This window comes from Acomys russatus, chromosome 12 (genome assembly GCF_903995435.1).
Source record: "Acomys russatus chromosome 12, mAcoRus1.1, whole genome shotgun sequence".
Taxonomy (NCBI): Eukaryota; Metazoa; Chordata; class Mammalia; order Rodentia; family Muridae; genus Acomys; species Acomys russatus.
In genome coordinates this window covers 51,990,208-52,009,024 of record NC_067148.1, presented here as the reverse complement: position 1 = coordinate 52,009,024, position 18,817 = coordinate 51,990,208, and the positions used below count along the sequence as shown (strand labels likewise).

Sequence of the window (18,817 nt, the reverse complement as noted above, 5' to 3'; positions counted from 1 at the left end):
AGTTGCAAAGTGTTTGCCTCTATGTACAAGGCTCTTGGTCTATAGGAGGTGGGCATTCAAACCCTTGTCTGGAGCTCTGTGGCACTGTCCAGAGGCACACAGAAGTGATGGTTAGTCTGCTCTGGCTTGTTTTCTATGTGTGGATACCAAGGATCACATTAATACACCTTTTAATTTCATATCTGCTACTTAGGTTGCATTGACTTTTGCACTTGAACAAATACTTTTAGTAAATATCTTTTGGCCACGTACACCATCATTTAGCCATGTCCTGCTTTAAAGAATTGTCACTGTAAGTCATATTGCGATGAACATCGTCATGTGCAAATCTCTTTGATCCTTTACTTAGCTTACTCTGTAGGAGTTCCTAAATGTCCTCCTGGGTCAAAGTGTGTATAATTCGTTAAGACTTCTACACTGTTGTATAAAGAAACAGGCATGAATATGATCTAGCATCATGGCTGACAAGCAGGCACCCAGATCCTCACTTTTTCTTAATGGCACTCCTTCTGAATTGCGATGGTCAGGTCGGCTTCTGTGACGCAGTGTTCCCATTGCCTGCTCTGCCTGGAGTGATTCATCTCTTCACATTTTCACGGATGTTTATCTCTGGGCCTGTGCAGCTGGATTTGCTAGAGGTGGTCTCATCAAGAGGCTGTAAAGCTCTGCCTCTCAACCCAGAGGCAAGGCGTCATGAGCTTTGTCCATTCTGGGTTTCTGATTTTAAAAAGTGTGAGACGTTCGCACAATGCACTTTCTTTTGTTGTTGTCAGGTGGGCACAATGTTCTCCTTGCTTTTCTATAGTTGGCTCCCTGGCAGTAGGGCGGGTACGTATGCCAAGCATATTGGTTTCGGCTGAGTGGCAGACTTGCCCTCCCTCTATTATTATTATTGGCACCTTAAAGTAGGTGAGATTTTACAAGCTGTTGAAAATGTATGCAAGAACTTTTAGCGAGCTCTGAATTTATTTGTCTGACATGATGAAAAATGAATAACCTAATGTAAATTTTGTTTTGATGATGGGTTTTCTTGTTTAAAGAATGTTACCATGAATATGTAAGAAATGGTCTATATTCATGCACCAGATTCTGTGTGTTATTTTTTTAAGCAAATGATTATTGCTTTTCATTTATGATTAAAACATAGATTATTAGGGCTTTATTTCTTGGTTAGACTTTATCCATCCTGAGCAGTGGTTTTACCTGCTAAAATATTAAAAGTCTAATCTAAATACTTTTGTAGCTCAGATGACTCTTAAAGGTTGGTGCACCTGCACTTCTCCTTTTATCTGTTGTGTCAGCCCTACTGGGGTGGGTGTGCTCTCTGCAGTTAGGAAAATTTGAGCAATCACATCATATACGCGTAAATTCGACACGTTGGTGCCATTCCCTTCCTGCTGGAGACAGTGGACAGCCTCATTTGGGGCCTTTTCACCCTGTTATGTGTTCCGAAGACATTACCGACAGTAGACTGCTGTGCTCCAAGTGTTATTGGGGTGAAATCATTTGTCCAGGAAGACGCCAAGATGTATATCAGTGTACTTACGATTTTAAATTTGTGACAAAGTGCGTGCCATCTTGTTACATATAGTTAAACTTGACATGTTAATAAAGTGTCACCTCCCTCCCCGTGTATGTCAACTCAGTCTACGTATAGAACAAACAGTGGTGGCCATTTCTGTTTTTACTAGCTTGGGAGAGGGTACTTATGACATTCTAACACATTTCTATTGACTGTATATGTATTTTTTTTTTCTGAGTGCAGATTTAGTAATAAGGTAGGCTTGCATAACAATATTCACAGTACCATCTCCAGGGAAGTAGGCCAGGGCATGAGCATCTGTGCATGGAGCAGTGGCTAGTCATTGTGTTCTGTGAGCCTGAGCGGTTTGTATCTCAGCTTTACATTTGTTTTTTTCAGATACTGAGTAACTTCCTTAAGGTTTCACAGTTAATTAGAAGCAGGCCTGGCTTTTGTCCTAGGGTAGTCTGATTCCAGGAATTTTGTCATATAATCTTAGAGATAAGTAAAACTTTGTCATTATTTTATCTATCTGTCTATCTATGTAGTCTGTATCTACATAATTTATAATTCAAACTTTATTTTAAACTAGCATAATTTAAAATAACAATACTATTTAAAAGGCTTTCTTTCTGAACTGGGCAGTGATGGCATGGTCCTTTATTTTTATTTTATTTTTTAATATTTTATTAATTTATTCATATTATATCTCAATTGTTATCCCATCCCTTGTATCCTCCCATTCCTCCCTCCCTCCTGCTTTTCCCCTACTCCCCTCCCCCATGACTGTGACTGAGGGGGACTTCCTCCCCATGTATATGCTCATAGGGTATCAAGTCTCTTCTTGGTAGCCTGCTATCCTTCCTCTGAGTGCCAGCAGGTCTCCCCATCCAGGAGATGTGGTCAGATATGGGGCACCAGAGTTCATGTGACAGTCAGGCACACTCTTTCAATCCCAGCACTCAAGAAGCAGAAGCAGGCATATCTTTGTGAGTTTGAGACCTGCCTGCTCTACAAAGTGAGTTCAAGAACTGCAGAAACTATACAGAGAAGTCCTGTCTCTGCTGCCCCCTCCACCAGTGCCTTTTATTTTCTTTCATGAGCAGTCAGCTAAGGAAGAGTGGTATAGTGGGTGAAAGGATTTGCAAGGATCACAAGAAGAGCCAAGCACTGGGTGTAGGTGACAGAAGGAAGTAGGGAGGCCAGAGAGAGCTAAGGGAGGGTGGAGAGGAAAAAGTTGTCAGCAGAGGTTGTAGGTGCATTGTCAAGAAAAGAAGCATAAACAGTTGGGACATCTCAATAATTTGACTTGCTCATGGCTGCCTGCCTTCTGCTGTTTGGCTTTTAGCATCCCTGTAGAAGTACTCATTAGCCCCACTGCTTTTGAGACAATATTTGCTCCTTGTCCTTCACTTTCCTTCTGTGTTTTAGAAAGAAGCATCATTCAGAGCTTGATGATGGAGAATTCAAATTGTATAGACTTGCTTCCTGTCTCCTTACACAGCACACGGTCCATCCAAAGCACCAAGCTTTGTGAGCGATCTGCATGGTGGGTTAATTTAACATTCAGTCACGCTCATGAAGTTTTTCTTTTTTTAGTTTTTGAAATGAGTTCTCCGAGTGTATCTGTTAACTTAAAGGTTTTAGTTAAAAATGAAATAAAGTTCAACAGAATAGGAAAAGTTTGCTTTCATGTAATTAAAGCATTCTTCTGTGATAAACCACAGAAGTAGCTTGCAGTTACTTGAGCTTCGTGCTCACTCATATCAAATTACACTTGTACTCGCCTATGGATCTCCTAGGCTAATGGACGAGTGCATGTCTACTCTCAAGTATTTGTAATTCTTACTGCTGTGTGCACCTTGTGGCTACATTCATAAATTATGTTTTAGAATGCTCATTTCATTAGTTAAAGGAGGAACACACCCAGCATAAATTCTTTAAGGTGGAATTTAAAGGCTTTTAAAGTCGCCAAGCCAAGTTTTCAGTAGAGAGACTAACAAATAAGATAGAATGACTTAAAATGGGGAAGTTCAGATAAACAATCAAATTGCCAAATTTTCATTGGACACTAATGAAATTTTAAACTTTTAGAAAAAAATTCACTATGAATTATAATGCCTTTGTTAAGGCTCATTTTTTAAAAAAAATTTTAGCAAATGTTAAATGAGATTAATCAATCATCGGGTTAGATTAATTCTATTAAAATTGCATATTTCACATGAGCATTGTTGCCAAGTTAGAGCAGTGCGACCACAGTGAGTTCACTTCTGCAGCTGCTCTGCTCTGCTCTGCCCGGAAGACACTGCTTCCTTGTGTCATCCACCACCTCTGTCTTTCGCACTTAATGCCTCCTCTTCTGTAATCATGTGTGACTTATAAAGTGACTATATACCCAGCCCCTTGTCTATGCATTTAGCAATTGTCTTTTGTGACAGATTGTATTTTTCTCTGTTTTTGTGAGATACTATTTCATCTCAGATGTCTTTTTTTTTAAGCTTTCGTTAAAAAGTAATGTATTTCCTTATGATATATTTCTTTTTCTTTTTTAAAATCTCCTTCCTGTACTGCCTTTTCCTGTTTTTCTGCTTCCCTTTTACTGTCCCTTGCATCCACTCAGTTTTACTTTTTACTTTTATGTTACACACATTCCATTATTTTCTTCCTTCCTCACTTTTCCAAGATCTCTTTTTCATTTTTTCTTGCATGCACAGGTATGTGTGCACATGTGAGTGTGTACACACACACATGCAGACATCTAGAGTTTGCATATATGAATATGTGGTCTCAAATGACAAATGTCCTAGTGTATAAAAAAGGTACATAAGGCATCCATCAAAAAAGCCAACAAATAAATGGAAAGGAAAAGAGAAAGAAGACTTTTTTTCCATAGAATTTGAGAACGTGAATAAACAAATAGAACATTTTACTGTGATTATTTTTAACTTTTTATTGTAGCCTGGAATCCTAATTTATGTTTAATAGCCTTCTTCCATCTGGGAATTTTTGCTGTTATCAGACTTCACATGCTTTTTGTAGGTTGTTGGCTTTGGGCACCTACCAGCCTGGCGTGGTCATCGTATCTGTGCTCTGAAGCATGGAGTTTATTGTGGCTATAGCTTCCTACTAAATCTTCTCAAGAGCATCTTGTGCTCACTTGTTGGACTTTACTGAATAGTCCTGTCAAGCCATGGGCCTGGGGTGTGTTGGCACCTTTGGGTATGTTTACTCTGGGCATATCTCATGTGCTAAAAACATATATTTCTTTACTTTTAGCCATCCATAGTCAAGTTGTCTTTCAACTTAGTTTGGGATATAGGCAGAAGGTCTTGCACAGCTGGGCTAACTGACCTGGGATGCAGTGTACAGATGGAAACATTGTAGGGGGTCTCATTTAACGCTTTGCAACACTGCCCGTAGTCTCACTGGTTTGGGGACATTGCTGGAGGTCTCACTGATGGCTTGAGGAATGGCACTTCTTTGTGGTCACCTCCCAACCTGTAGCCTCTGCTTTTGGAGGTGAGGACTGTACGTCATGGTCAGACGTCAGAGCACCATCAGAAGATATTATGAGGTATTTATTGTACATGCGGCTGGCACTCCAGCATTTGGTAACTTAAAGGGATTTGTGCGACTGAGCATGACTGAGTGGAAGGGGGCCCTTATTGGACATACCGTGAGTGCCTTTTCTATCCTTACGATACTGCAACATTTATGTCTTTCTTTGGCTTGGTAATCCTCTTCTGTTTTCCTAAAGCATGATCCCCACAAAGCCCACTTTTGCGCCCTTTGGCCTCCACCTGCCTTGTGGTGAAGGAGCTCAGTCAGATGAACCGTTGAGCTGCTGGCTTTTGCTGAACTGAACTTCCTGGCAAAATTTCCCCTGAAGGTATAGCACCAGGCCTATGGCTGTGTGCTGACTTTGCCTGGAACCAGACGATGAAGTTTCTCCACAGTGCTGCAGAGCATAGGGTACAATCAAGAAGTTGGCTTTATTCCTGCAAAAATGCTCCCTATGGAGCCTCAGAGTGCTTTTCTGGGGTGGGGTGGGGGTGGGGCAGGAGGACCAGAACGGAATGAGGTGGTCACCCTGCTGACTCCTCCACGTTAGTGTCCAGTTGTCTTCAAATACATCAACGAGGAACCAAACTACTGGGCTATTTTTTAAATGAAAATCCTGTCCTTAGCTTTATGAAGATATTTATCTGATTCTTAGCCACTACTTTTTTGTGCCACTTGGGAGCAATAAAATCAACGGTATAGCTTTTCTTGGTATCAGAATGATAAGTTTTTCAGTATAAAAACAGCAGGCTATTAGTATGTACCAAAGCAGTGCTACTTCACCAATGTGTATTTTTGGAACTCCTCTTTTACTTGAAGCTCTGGGGGATGCCGTGATGAATGGTACAGATGTGATATCTTCACATAGGCCCAGGTTGGACTGTGGTGGAAAAGATAGCGAGGGGTCAGAATATTCAAGACCTTGTAAGTCACAGAAGAAACTTGATTTGTGTTTGTGGAAGCTCACTGTGTCTTGGTGTCTGAAGGATTGTTTGGGGTCATGCGTGGCAGTCCTGTTTCTAGTCTATAAGCTATGGAGAGTTCAGAAGATGGAGCTGGTGTTGCTTGGACTGTACTGCGTGGAGCAGAGAGGGCAGAGACAACCCTAATACATACTCAAGACAGTTTTCAATGTCAGTAGTGAGCATTAACGTCCAGTTATAAATACTTGTTTGATTCATTCACGGGACTTTTTAGATTGATTCAAGAAGTGTAATCAGAAACCACCAGAAGTATGTGTCTGGACCAAATCTGTGGGAGTGTGGTGAAGGGTGAAGGCTCCGGAGTCCTTGATTTGTTGTTTTCAGCTCCTTATCAAGGGCTAGAAATGTTGTTTTGTATTTGGTATCCTTGTTTAGGATTGTGCAGAGTAACTGTCAGCTATATATGAATGTCTATAGATTGTTCCACCTTTTTAAGAGTTAATACTTGGGTGGTTTGAATGAGATGGTCCCCATATGCTCAGGTGTTGGAGCCTTTGGTCCCCAGTTAGTGGCGCTGTTTGGGGGAGAGTTGGGGACTGCAACCTTGCTGCAAGGGATAGTCAGTGTGTAAGCTTTAAGGGTTCATAGCCGCACCCCACTTCCAATTTGGGTTCTCTGCTTCATGTTTCAGTTGAAGTTGTATTTCTCTGCACATACTAGCATGCCTGCTGCCTGCTGCTTCTTGCCACGATGGGCCTTTGAAACCACAGGCCAAGTCAAACTCTTTCTTCCATAAGCCACTTTGGATCATGGGGTTTTAACACAGCAACAGAAAATTAACTAATGCAACTGCAGGTTGTTTTCCTTCCAGATAGGCAGTGACTCAAAAGTCGGTCCAGAATGTAATACCTTACTCAATGGATCAATCTTCCTTTGATCAAGATAGCCCTGGCCTTCTGTGACTTAAGAAAACACCACGTCTTAACTAAGAACAAGTTGGATCTCTGTTTAATATCGTGAAGTTTGTCTGAGAGCCTCTCGCGCCCCACACATCCTTTTCATGGTTCCAAGCCTTTTTAGATGAAAGTGCCTCACTCAGCGTCTACTCACTGCCTCGTCTGTTTTGTGATTTATGGCCATCTTCATCTCCTGCTACCACAGCCCATGCCTAAGCATTTATGCTTGTGTTGGGGATACACAGTTGTTCCCAGAATGTACAGACATCACAGAGTCTACAGCACATTGGATGCATCTGCATGGGATACAAAGAGTGATCAGAGGACAGAGTGTCTCTGAGTGTTCCTCAGTGGCAGGCTCATCACCCCTTGATTTTTGACTCTCTGCTTCCAGGGTGGAGGGCAGATGGGAGGCCTTGAACCTATTCTCACTCTTGACCTAAGTTCTAGTGCCATGAATGAAGCTACGTATTAAGATTGAACAGATGCTATGAACAGTGTTTAAGCCTGTCCTTTAGGAGGGCAGAGAACTTAACTCCCTTTAAGACGCTAGCCTCTGTTTTGTCAGACCTTGGCTCTCATCCTTGGCACCTACACACAAACCAAGAGGCTCATGTGCCCCCTACTAGTTGTTCAGTTATCTCCTTAAGAAGTCATTTGCCTTAGGCTTATTTTTGTTTGCCTTCTGGCTGCGGGAATAACAGAGCTGCTTGAGGCTATTATCAGGATCCCAGATGACTCGTAATGGAGACTTGGCTCAGCACACATTACGCCTAGTAAGTGTGGCTATTTATATATACTATATTTTGAACTCATTGGCTCTGAGTATCCCAAACCTCAGCTGAGTGTGCAAAGTGACTAGAAGCAGAGTCACCCACAATCTAGAGTCACATTGGCAGGATTAGTGACCATGTGCTGCTTGCCTTTTGTCTTTCTTTTTCCAGCCAGAAAAGTTTAGTCATGTGAGGCCACTTCTGCCACACTGGCTATTCCAGTGGTCTTGCTCTTCTGCATTCTGTGAACCCATCAGTTCTGCCTTCTGATGGGGCTTTCTCCCCAGCCCCGAGCTTTCATATCCAAGCTCACTAGAAACTCCCCTCAAAATGACTTCTGAGGAAGTATATTCCCCAAGAGTTGATGAGAAGTGACACTCTCTTCCTTTGCTCCTCTCAGCCCTGCACTGCTGGGTTCAAGGTTAGCAGTTAGTCAAGGTCCCTCCATGGTTCCAAACTGAAGCTCTATCAGTGTCTTTGTATGCCGTTGTGTTTGTTCAGGCCAATCGTGTTCTACATAAGCTATGTGAATCACACTGAGTCAGGCATGTCCTCCTCCCCTACTTGTTTCCCAGTAGCTTTGACTCAGACCTCGGCATCTGATTTGCACGATGATTTTCCTCTTTCCATAGCCTGCAGTCATGTTTTCGTTTGTGCACTGATTCTCCCTTTCTACTTTGTTGTTCTATAGTCTGTATTCTCCAAATAAACATATCACACATTTTAGAAACCTAAAATTCCTCAGTGATGGATAGTGACGTCAACAAAGGATGCTAAGACAGTTGGATATACTTACAGTAAAAGTGAACCCTTGTCCTCACTGCATGCCAGACATAAATATTAATTTCAAGAACACTATGAACGTGGATATTAGTGACACTGTCATTAAGAAAGTGAAAAAACAGGATATAGCCTAGGACTGGTTTATATCTAGAGATGTAAAAATCTCCTGCAAGTTAGTAAGACAGTCTAATTCCTTAAATGATAAAAATTAGACATAAACTGATGATCAGTTCTAATCCTAGGTATTTACTAAAAATAAGTAAAAATACAGTTCCACATGCAGACTTGCATGTGAGGAGTGGCATCTTTGAAAATCCTAAGTTAGAATGATTTCAAATATCAACTGGTCAAATGACCTGTGTGTAGTCGAATTCTATATAGCGATAACAATTCTACTGAAATACAGATTGTGTGTGTGTGTGTGTGTGTGTGTGTGTGTGTGTGTGTGTGTGTGTGTGCGTGCATACACAGACTGTATAGACACACATATATGGATAAATCCCAAAAACATTTTACTAGGGAAAGAATTACACAAAAGTCTACTTATGATGGACTTGTAGTTATATGAGTGTTTCTAGATGAGGCAAAGTTACAAAGACAAAACATATCGGCAGTCTTTGCTAGAGTTTTGGGGTGGAGGAGTGGCTGACTGCATATGGGTGCAAAGGGTAAGGGGATGGATGGCTTGCATATTGGTAATACCTTGTTAAAGCCATATGAACTATACCCAGCTATACTATTTTATTTTTAGGACAAAGTGCATTTGTTCAGAAAAAAAAAATGATGCATTTTAGAACTACACAGTGAAAAAAAGTAAATTTTGTAGTATTTTCATGCCAGGAATGTAAAAATATAGTTTTAAAATAGGGAAATTGTACCTAAAGGTTATTTTCAGAGCCACCATAGTACCAGGGTTAGGAAATAACTATTTAGTTTTTCATCTTTTGATCTGGAATTATGTGCACATTAGGGGGTCAGCACAGAGGTAGCAGGCCAAGTTCTGCTGTCTGAACACAGTCCCAGGTGAAGATGCCGCGACATGGAAAGCCACACTCTGAAGGTCCACTTGGCCTTGTTCACCAGAACCTGAGCATCGGAATCTCAGAGGCTCTTTTAAAAACAAACCAGTGCGGTGTCTACCCAGAGACGTCAGCACTCCCTCTGTGGCTCTGATGTGTTTAAGAGTCGACACAACAGATTTTGCCTCTGTCGCCATCAGCATCACTTTACAGTTTCCTGTGTAACCTAGAGCTCCAGACTGAGTAGAAGAACAAAGGAGCTTATGTCAGCTCTGCTGCGCTCTTGAATTCTTTTCTTGCACTCATCGGCTCCCTAGATCTGGCCGTGACTCAGAACAGAGAGTTAGTAATGTGCTCAGAAGTGGTACTACTAGTTCACACCTAGTGAGAGGTGTGACCGCTCACTGTTCAAAGCCTTTGCCACGCATTGCTTTATCTTTATTTACTCTCTCATTTTACTCAAGAAGGAGACGCTGCTGCTTTCTCTTTATTATAGAAAGACCCAGAGTACAGAGAAGTGACTTTTCAAAATCACCTTTTCATGTGTAAGAGTGGGACATCCATGTCGGGGCCTGGAGAAGCTGAAACCCACCAGTACTTGCCTTGTACAACCGTATTTAGGTTTATGCCAGAGTTTCTGTCTCAGGTCACTCACTGATCTTCTGTTTGTGGGATCACTGTTGATGTTGGAGGCTCCTCTCCGTTGTCTTACTCTGATGGCTTCCGCTAAAAGAGAAAGGCCTACCACCACTTTCCTTTCCTTTCCTCCCCCTCCGCCTTCCTCTTCCCCCCTCCCCTTTCCCCCCTCCCCTATCTCCCCTCCCCTTCCCCTTCCGTCTTGTCCTTTCCTTCTCTCTAAAAGCTCAGGTTCCTGGGACCCTAGTCCGTGTGTTCTTTTTTTTATTAATTTATTAATTTATTCATATTACATCTCGATTGTTAGCCCTTCCCCTGTTTCCTCCCATTCTTCCCTCCCTCCCACTTCCCCCCTTCTCCCCTCCCCTATGTCTGTGGTTGAGGGAGACCTCCTCCCCCTATATATACTCTTAGAATATCAAGTCTCTTCTTGGTAACTTGCTATCCTTCCTCTGAGTGCCACCAGGCCTCCCCATCCAGGGGACGTGGTCAGAAAAGGGGCACCAGAGTTCATGTGAGAGTCAGATCTCACTCTCCACTCAACGGTGGAGAATATCCTGTTCGTCGGCTAGGTCTTGGTAGGGGTTCGAAGCTTACTGCCTATATTCTCCTTGGCTGGTGCCTTAGTTTGAGGAGGACCCCAGGACCCAGATCCGCCTGTGTTCTCTATCACCATCTGAGTTCCTCTTCTTTCCAGTCTCCTCAAGAAAAGCCTCGATGCCAGTGTAAAGTTGAACAGGGTATTTAACTTACTGGCCATGTATTGACCTCTGTAACCTTTCTTTTAGTTTTTAATTAAAGATTGTGTTCAATTGATGCTCCTGGGGATTTTAGTGCCTTATGTATTCCATGTTAACATAATGTATTTAGAAAGCTGAGTGTAAGGGAGGCCCATTTTTAATTTATCAATGGCACCCTTAGTCTTAATATGCTTAAGCATACTTTCTGTTGAAGGCAGAATTAATCTTTTATCAGACCTACCGTGGATGCTCTTGGTTTCATTACTTTAGGGAAATGCTCCTGTGATTGTTTCAGAATTAATGCTTTGTGCACACTTCTGCTTCCCACTGTCTGTGGAGCATAAAGAAGATAAAAATTCGAGTCATCCATATTAAGATGGATACGAAAACAGTGGATGCCACTGCTCTCTGAAATCTAACAAATGTTTTTGGTTTCGTTTTGGACGAAAAGGGCTGCTGAGGTGGCTTACTGGATAAGAGCACTGGCTGCTCCCCCAGAGGTCCTGAGTTCAGTTCCCAGCAACCACATGGTGACTCATAACCATCTATAAAAGGTCTGGGGCCCCCTTGTGGCACACAGGTGTCACACACATATGCACACACTGGACAAAAAGTAAATCTGAAAGTAATCATGTGGTAACATGTGTTTGGATTTAACTTGAACCTCTGTGAATCCGTAAAGAAAAAATTCACATAATTAAAGAAAGATAACATGTATGTGGAGAAAAGTTTTGTAGATGATTGAGGCAAAAAATGGAGTTTCATTCTGCCTTTCATGCTTGAAGCAAAGCTAGTTAGAAATTTCCAAAACTAATACCTTAACTTTTTTGTATCACTGGGGCTTCTGACTTTTGAGTGACTTGAGAGTCACTTGGGGATTTATTAAAAATATGGGTCCTTGGGTTCCATCCCTTTTACTTTGAAGTTTATAATAAAGTCCTCAGAGGATTTGTTCCATTGGGATTCTGCAGAGAAATAAAACTCGAAGGAGATTTTCTTTTTCTATCAAGAACATCATATAGAGAGATGACTTATAAGATTCAGAGACTGAGAAGTTTAAAGATTTGTACTTGGCAACTTGGGGAACCAGGAGAACACAAGGCGTAGTGAAAGCCTGAGGCTCAAGGCAGAGAGATAGTTTCCCAGCTGGAGGACAGTACACTAGGTGTACTAGGAATGAACGTGTGGAATTAGGTACCGGTGACCCTGCCCAGCTTACCAATATCTTACTAATCACTGAGCTGAAGGGTGATTTTTTTTTTTCTTGGTTTTTCGAGACAGGGTTTCTCTGTGTAGCCTTGGCCATCCTGGACTCACTTTGTAGACCAGGCTGGCCTTGACCTCACAGCAATCGCCTGCCTCTGCCTCCCGAGTGCTGGGATTAAAGGCGTGCGCCACCATAGCATGTAAATAGTGTCCATAAAAATGTGAGGAGAAGAGAGGGGAAGAGACACAGGACAAGAAGTAGAATGGCTTTTGTCAATATCTCTCGTTTATATAAAGATGTATAAAAACCTCACGTATAGGAGATGTTAGGTCAAGGACAGTAACTTAGTTACACTTGTGTGCTGACTCAGATGGACTATCAGAAAGGGAAATGTCACGAGCCGCCAGGAAGCCGACGCTTGTAGGTGTGACATCGTAGTTCACTGTGATGATACCACTTCAAGAAGCTTTCTTCATGTTTTCTCTCTAGGTGACAGACCAGTCTGTGAAGGCGTTTGCCGAGCACTGCCCCGAACTCCAGTATGTTGGCTTCATGGGCTGTTCAGTTACTTCCAAAGGGGTCATTCACCTAACCAAGGTAAGTACCATCTTCCTGCTGCCTCTGAGGGTCATGGAGGTGATGGGGCACATCACCCTTCTTTCTCCATCACCCTCCTCCCATTTTGAGGCAAGCACTAAACTCAGAGCTGAATCCCAAGCCATCTTTTTCTTTCTTACTCTGTGGCCACGACTGGCCTTTGTCTCAACATGTGGGTCCTGGAGTCCTCTTGCATTAGCCATTGATTAGCAGGAGTCACAGTTCTGTCACACTCACCTCAGGTCATTGTCTGGAAGCAGGGTCGTCTGTTGCCCAGCTGCTCGCTGCGAATTCCTAGGTTCTGGAACAGCCTCTCTTCTGAGTGGCTAGCTTACAGGCATCTTCTAATTGTGCCTGGCTTTCCGGTATTTCCAAATGTAGTTGAGGGAGAGTAGCTGGATAGCTACAGAAGTGTGCCAGCGTTTGATAAAGTAAAAACCAGATTGATAAAACCACCTCCTTACCTTCTCATAAATAGAATCCGTATTTTAAAATAAAGCTGTGCCTTCTTTACATTTCATTGCTAACGCTTATAAAACCATGCACTAAAGAAACTGAAATCACTTACAGCATTATATGTAGATAATCTATTCGCTGTGTTTCAGCTACTCTTCTATCACTGTGTCGTGGGACCATTTGCTGTAAAAAGGCAATTTCATATGACTAATCTGAACAGATAAGGCAAAGGGAGAAATATATGCCACAACATTTGCCTGGTGGCTCAGAGTTCACTAACAACCCAGCCTGTATTTCGGAAATGATGAAGGCATCTGCTTTTTGGCAGTGCTGTTTCATTCCTGCTCCATCCCTTAGCTCCAAGATAGTTAGGGGCTGATTTTTATATCCATGTGCTAAAGAACAGGCTCCTATAAAATAAACCCGTGTGCCACCTGACCTGTGCATTGTGCGGCTTTAACTCTTAGCACGTTGTCCTTAGGAAAGGAGTGCTGGAGTTGCTCCTTTGACTTAGTGGCAGAACAGCCTTGCCCTTCAGTTTTCTCTCATAAGGGTTACAGAACCAGTGCCCGGCAGCACGATGCTGGGATAATAGGAAAATCACAGCTCTCTTCGTGCTTGGTCTGTTTGGTCTCTTCAAGGCTAGAGCCTAGTGAGTAATGTTTCTTTCCTCCTAGAAAAAGAAAAAAAATGTTTCTGCATTACATAAGACTGCTGGGGGCAGTGACTAGGTGCCTGGGCTCCTGTGTCAGCTCTGTTTGGTCCTTGGCTCTGCCACTTACTAGCTAAGTGGGCAGATTATGTATTCATTTTATTAACTAAGGGAATATAGGGAATTGCTTCCCTAAGTGTTGTGACCACAGTAAGAGCGAAGCAGTGCTCATCACTATTACTATTAATGTAAATTTCACACTATGCAAATTGATAGAAAATTAGTGCAAACTTCGGTATTAAAAAAAGAAATCAAATCACCATTCTTGTTTAGCATGTTTTAAAGAGAGCCCGTGGTTAGACTGTGTCAGAATAATTGTATTCAGAGGATCGGCGCCTAAAGTTAGAGGAAAAGATAGCATATCAATTATCGATATACCAGCACATCTTAGTATAACCAAGACCATATGTAAGCACATATTTTTATTCAATCCCTGAAACCTTGGCCTGACAGGCTTGGGAGATGAATGTTTTTCTAGTCTCTTCTGACGCTGGGTAGAGTAGAAATGCCATGGGATGAACAGATTGTGCACAACTGTTGCAGTGACCATATGTGGGATTTTTATGATTACTCAGAATTGTACTGATTAAAGACAGAACACGACTACTAGATCTTTGCACTTCCCTCCGTTCTTGAGGTAGCCCAAGTCCAAGTTATCCACGACGAAGTAGCAGCTATAGAAAATGTGTGGTTGGTAATTGCTGCTTGCTGGGGAAGTAGGCAAGGCTTTTGGCGTGACCTGCTAATAGGTGGAAACTTCTAGACTCCTCAGAGTTCTTATCTACACATTTCCCCATAACAGTATATTTATGTAGATGCAAAGACTGCCTTGTGCTCTCGTGTTGCTTGCTTTCCTATACTCAAATGAGAGCAAGGTGGCATTGCCTAGTAAGCGTGCAAATCTCTGTACGCCTGTGGGACTTAAGCTTGTTTTTAACCAGTTGCTAGCATGCTTATAAAATGTTAGTAAATACATCAAGTGCCCCTTAAGATTGTTTTTTTTTTTGTTATCATTATATGTCATTTTTAATGAAATGAATAGAAGCATATAAAATAATTGTATTGGGAGTAATCACCTTAAATATGTTTACTTTTTACATGATTAAAAATCTCTTTAACTCATGATTTTGTGGGGTTTTTTTTTTGTATCTTACAAATAAATATGGCATAATGTCTCTATGCATTAATTTCTGTGTAGGAAATTGCACACTTGGATTGCACGATATATCTTTAGATGATGATTTCTTGAACCTTAAAGAGTAAAAGAGTTTAGTTGTTGTTGGGCTGGGGGGACTGAGAAGCTTCTCAGCCAAATTGAGAGATGTCCAAAGTTTTAGTTAGTTAAAAAAAAAAAAAAAAAAAAAAGGCGGTGGTGGGCTCTGTTGCTTCTTTATTTGTTAAGCAGAGGGCCAGAGGACAAAGGACTGGGACTAGATGGAGGAATGTCACCATTATCTTGCCAGTGTGGTCGCCTTGGTCGAACTCAGTCTTGGTCTCAGTCTTAGCTGTATTCTGAGCTTTCTTTGTGATAGTTATTGTTCCACACATAGTGATCAGGAGTCTCTGCTAATGCCAAATGCTGTCACAATCCGGTACCTTCTTTCTACACTTCTCTATCCTGTAAATGGAGAATCAGGTCCACTGGAGTGTGTGTGGAAATGTCCAGTTATGTCAGATAAGAGCTGAGGGCTCCGTGTAAGAGGCCAGAGTGCCAGCCGCTCTCGTGCACCAGAGTTGGACTTGCCACTGCATTCCACCTGCTTGTAAACATAAAATGTCTTTCTCTTGCTTCTTTAAAAAACAAATCCAGCAGATGAAAGTGTACAGTTAACTCCCTGCTCAGAGTGAGTGCCACTGTATTCCTTGTCACTAAAGCAACCACAAGGAACATGTCAAAGTAGTTGGAATTCACGTCAACCAACTACCACTGGCTTAGGCTCAAATGCGTAGAGTAAGAGAAAGAGACCTCACAACAAGGGATTAAAACAAGTCAAACATTTGAAAATTGTGGGTTTATAACAACTGGGAACAGATTTACTGTCTTGCCTTAGTCAACCCTTAAAAAGATAAAACGCAGAAGGGAAAACAGTTTCAAGCGAAGCGTGATAGAACATGCTTTAATCTGCACATTCAGGAGGCAGAGGCAGGTGGATCTCTGTGAGTTTGATACTACTGTGGTCTACATGGAGAGTAGCCACAGAGTCAGGGCTAAATAGGGAGACTGTGCCTTACGAAAGAAAAAAAGTGAAACAGGCAACAATGAACAGTGATCCCTGAGATTTGGCAAACAGAGAAGAGTCTTGTGATTGTCTCAGTGGGCTGCACTGAAGGATTTCTAGATTACAGAGCAGGGAAGGGTAACACACAAGGACCCAGTGAACTGTGTGATGTGACAAGCCAGAACTAACCATCCAGGAGATTGTCAGAATCAGGATGGAGTTCTGGTGTGGGAGGAACTACACGGAGAAACCCAAGAGATCGGAGAGGATGCCCTTTGCATCCAGCCTCAAACAGCCCCTGAGTAAGGAGTTGGAAAGAAAAACTGGGAAGTGTTTTGAAGTAGATGAAAATACAAATGCATGTTTCAAATTTCCTGAAGTGTTACTAGTTCATACCATAGGCAAAATGGGTAGAACTAAATACCGGCTTAAGAAAAAAAGAATGTTTTCAAATCAGTGAGCTTAGTTTCCATTTGATGAAACTTGAGCAAGAAGAGCAGACTGGAATCCTGAGTCAGCGAAAGAAAGTAGTAAAGGTGCAGGTGGAAACCAGCACAACAGAAACCAACAGGAAACCAGAAGCTGTGAAGAGACAAGAGATGTGAAATCTAGCCAGGTTGACTGACAAGGGGAAGGAACATGGAAGTGCCGACACCAGGACTTGTACCAGGTGCTAACGATGTTACCGGGACAGGATGAGGGGTATTATGCACAAACGTGTACATATAGACGGGACAGTGTTGATGAAGAAGCTTTACCTGAAATCGAAAACTCCCAAAGCTCACCAAAGAAGGCACAGTAGCATGCATTTGAAGTCCTACGTACCTGGGCATGTGGGGCAGAGGATCATTTGAACCCAGGAATTGAATGCCAGCGGGGCAACAGGACAAGGCTGTCAGTCCTGAAAAGGAGAAAATAAACAAACAAACAACAACAAAAACTGGTGCTGTAGATAACCAAGATTTCCCGAGTCACTTAAAGATGTTGCATTTTTACTTAAAAAACCTTTTTGCTTAAAGTATTTCCAGTGTAGATGGAGTCAGTAGAGAATTCTACCAAGGACTAGGGAAGAAATAAGCATACCTGCTATTGCCCTCACAAAAAAACCTGATAAAGAAATTACAAGGTAAGAATATTGCGTCTCATTGTCTATCTTGAGTAGAGATGCAGCCAGATGCAGTGGCACACACCTTTAATCCCAACACTCAGGAGGCAGAGTCAGGTAAATTCCTGAGTATGAGGCTAGCCTGGTCTACAGAGTGAGTTTCAGGATGGTCAGGGCTGAATCCCTGTCTCCAATGACAAACAAATAAATAGAATGAGTGGGAATAATACTTACAAACTACACATTTAATAAAGAATAATACCAAAAAAAATTTAAAACCCAAAAATAAGGAAGGAAGGAAAGAAGGAATGAACGATGGATTAAACTTTTCAAACTCAAACACTTGAATGAACATTTTGAAAAGATACATAAATGGCCAAAGGCTTAATGTTCATCATTAATAATCATAAGCAAAATGGTAATTAAAATCATAATATTATTCCATACTTGCTACAATGGTTACTATCCAAAAGTCAAAAGCTAAGTATTGGTGAGATTTGGAGAAAAGTGAACTCTATATGTTAGTAGTGGTGATTTATATTAGTATAGCATTACATAAAATAGTATGGATGTTTTTCAAGGAAAAATAAAAATTACCATGTGATCAATTATCCAGAAACTAAATTCAATGTCCTAAAGAGATCTTCTCATTCCCAAATTATTATAGCAGTGTTTACGATTGCCATGTGGAAGCCATGAGTGTTCATCAACAGAAGACAGGATAAAGATGATGCACACCCCACCGTGCTCTATACACACACGTCCCATGTTCTCCTCCAGTGACCAGCCTGTTTCATCACAGGAATACAAATAACATGAACAATCAAGCCAGTATCTTCTTTTTTAAATTTAAATTTTATTAATTTATTCAGATTACAACTAAATTGTTATCCCATCACTTGTATCCTCCCATTCGTCCCTCCCTCCCGCTTTCACCCTATTCCCCTCCCCTAGGTCTAAGACCAAGGGGGACCTCCTCCTTCACTATATGGTCATAGGCTATCAAGTCTCCTCTTGGTGGCCTGCTTATTCTTTCTTTGAGTGCCACCAGGGGAGGTGGTCAAATATGGAGCGCCAGAGTTCATGTCAAAGTCAGTCCCTGCTCTCCACATAACTGGAGAATGTCCTGTCCATTGGGTAGATCAGAGTAGGCGTTCGATGTTTATTATTTGTATTGTCCTTTGTTAGTGCAATAGTTTGAGCAGACCCCCCTGGGCCCCCATCCATCCATCATGATGTTCTTCTTGTAGGTTTCTAGGACCCTCTGGGTCCTTCTGCTTCTGCATCTCCTATAATTCTCTTACCTAGAGTCTCAGTAGGATGTCCTCACATCTATCCCAATCTCCTGGTAAGTGAAGGCTTTCGTGAGACATACTTTTTGGGCTAGTGCCCAATTATAAGTGATTATATACCATGTGAGTCTTTCTGTTTCTGGGTTAACTCACTCATTATGATCATTTCTAGTCCCATCCATTTGTCCACAAATTCCAGGATTTCCTTATTTTTAATAGCTGAGTAGTATTCCATAGTGTAAATGTACCACAGTTTCTTTATCCATTCTTCAATTGAGGGACATTTAGGCTGTTTCCAAGTTCTGGCTATTATGAA

At 41.8% G+C, this 18,817-nt stretch overlaps 1 protein-coding gene across 1 annotated transcript in view; it reads left to right on the top strand.

Annotated features, from left to right (window-relative positions):
- The window catches only part of Fbxl17 (F-box and leucine rich repeat protein 17), a 432,200-nt gene that overhangs the window by 105,110 nt on the left and 308,273 nt on the right, over window positions 1–18,817 (top strand). Inside the window, exon 5 of the mRNA XM_051154429.1 lies at window positions 12,610–12,717. Coding sequence (XP_051010386.1) covers window positions 12,610–12,717 — 108 coding nt within the window. The remainder of the gene's footprint in view (window positions 1–12,609; window positions 12,718–18,817) is intronic.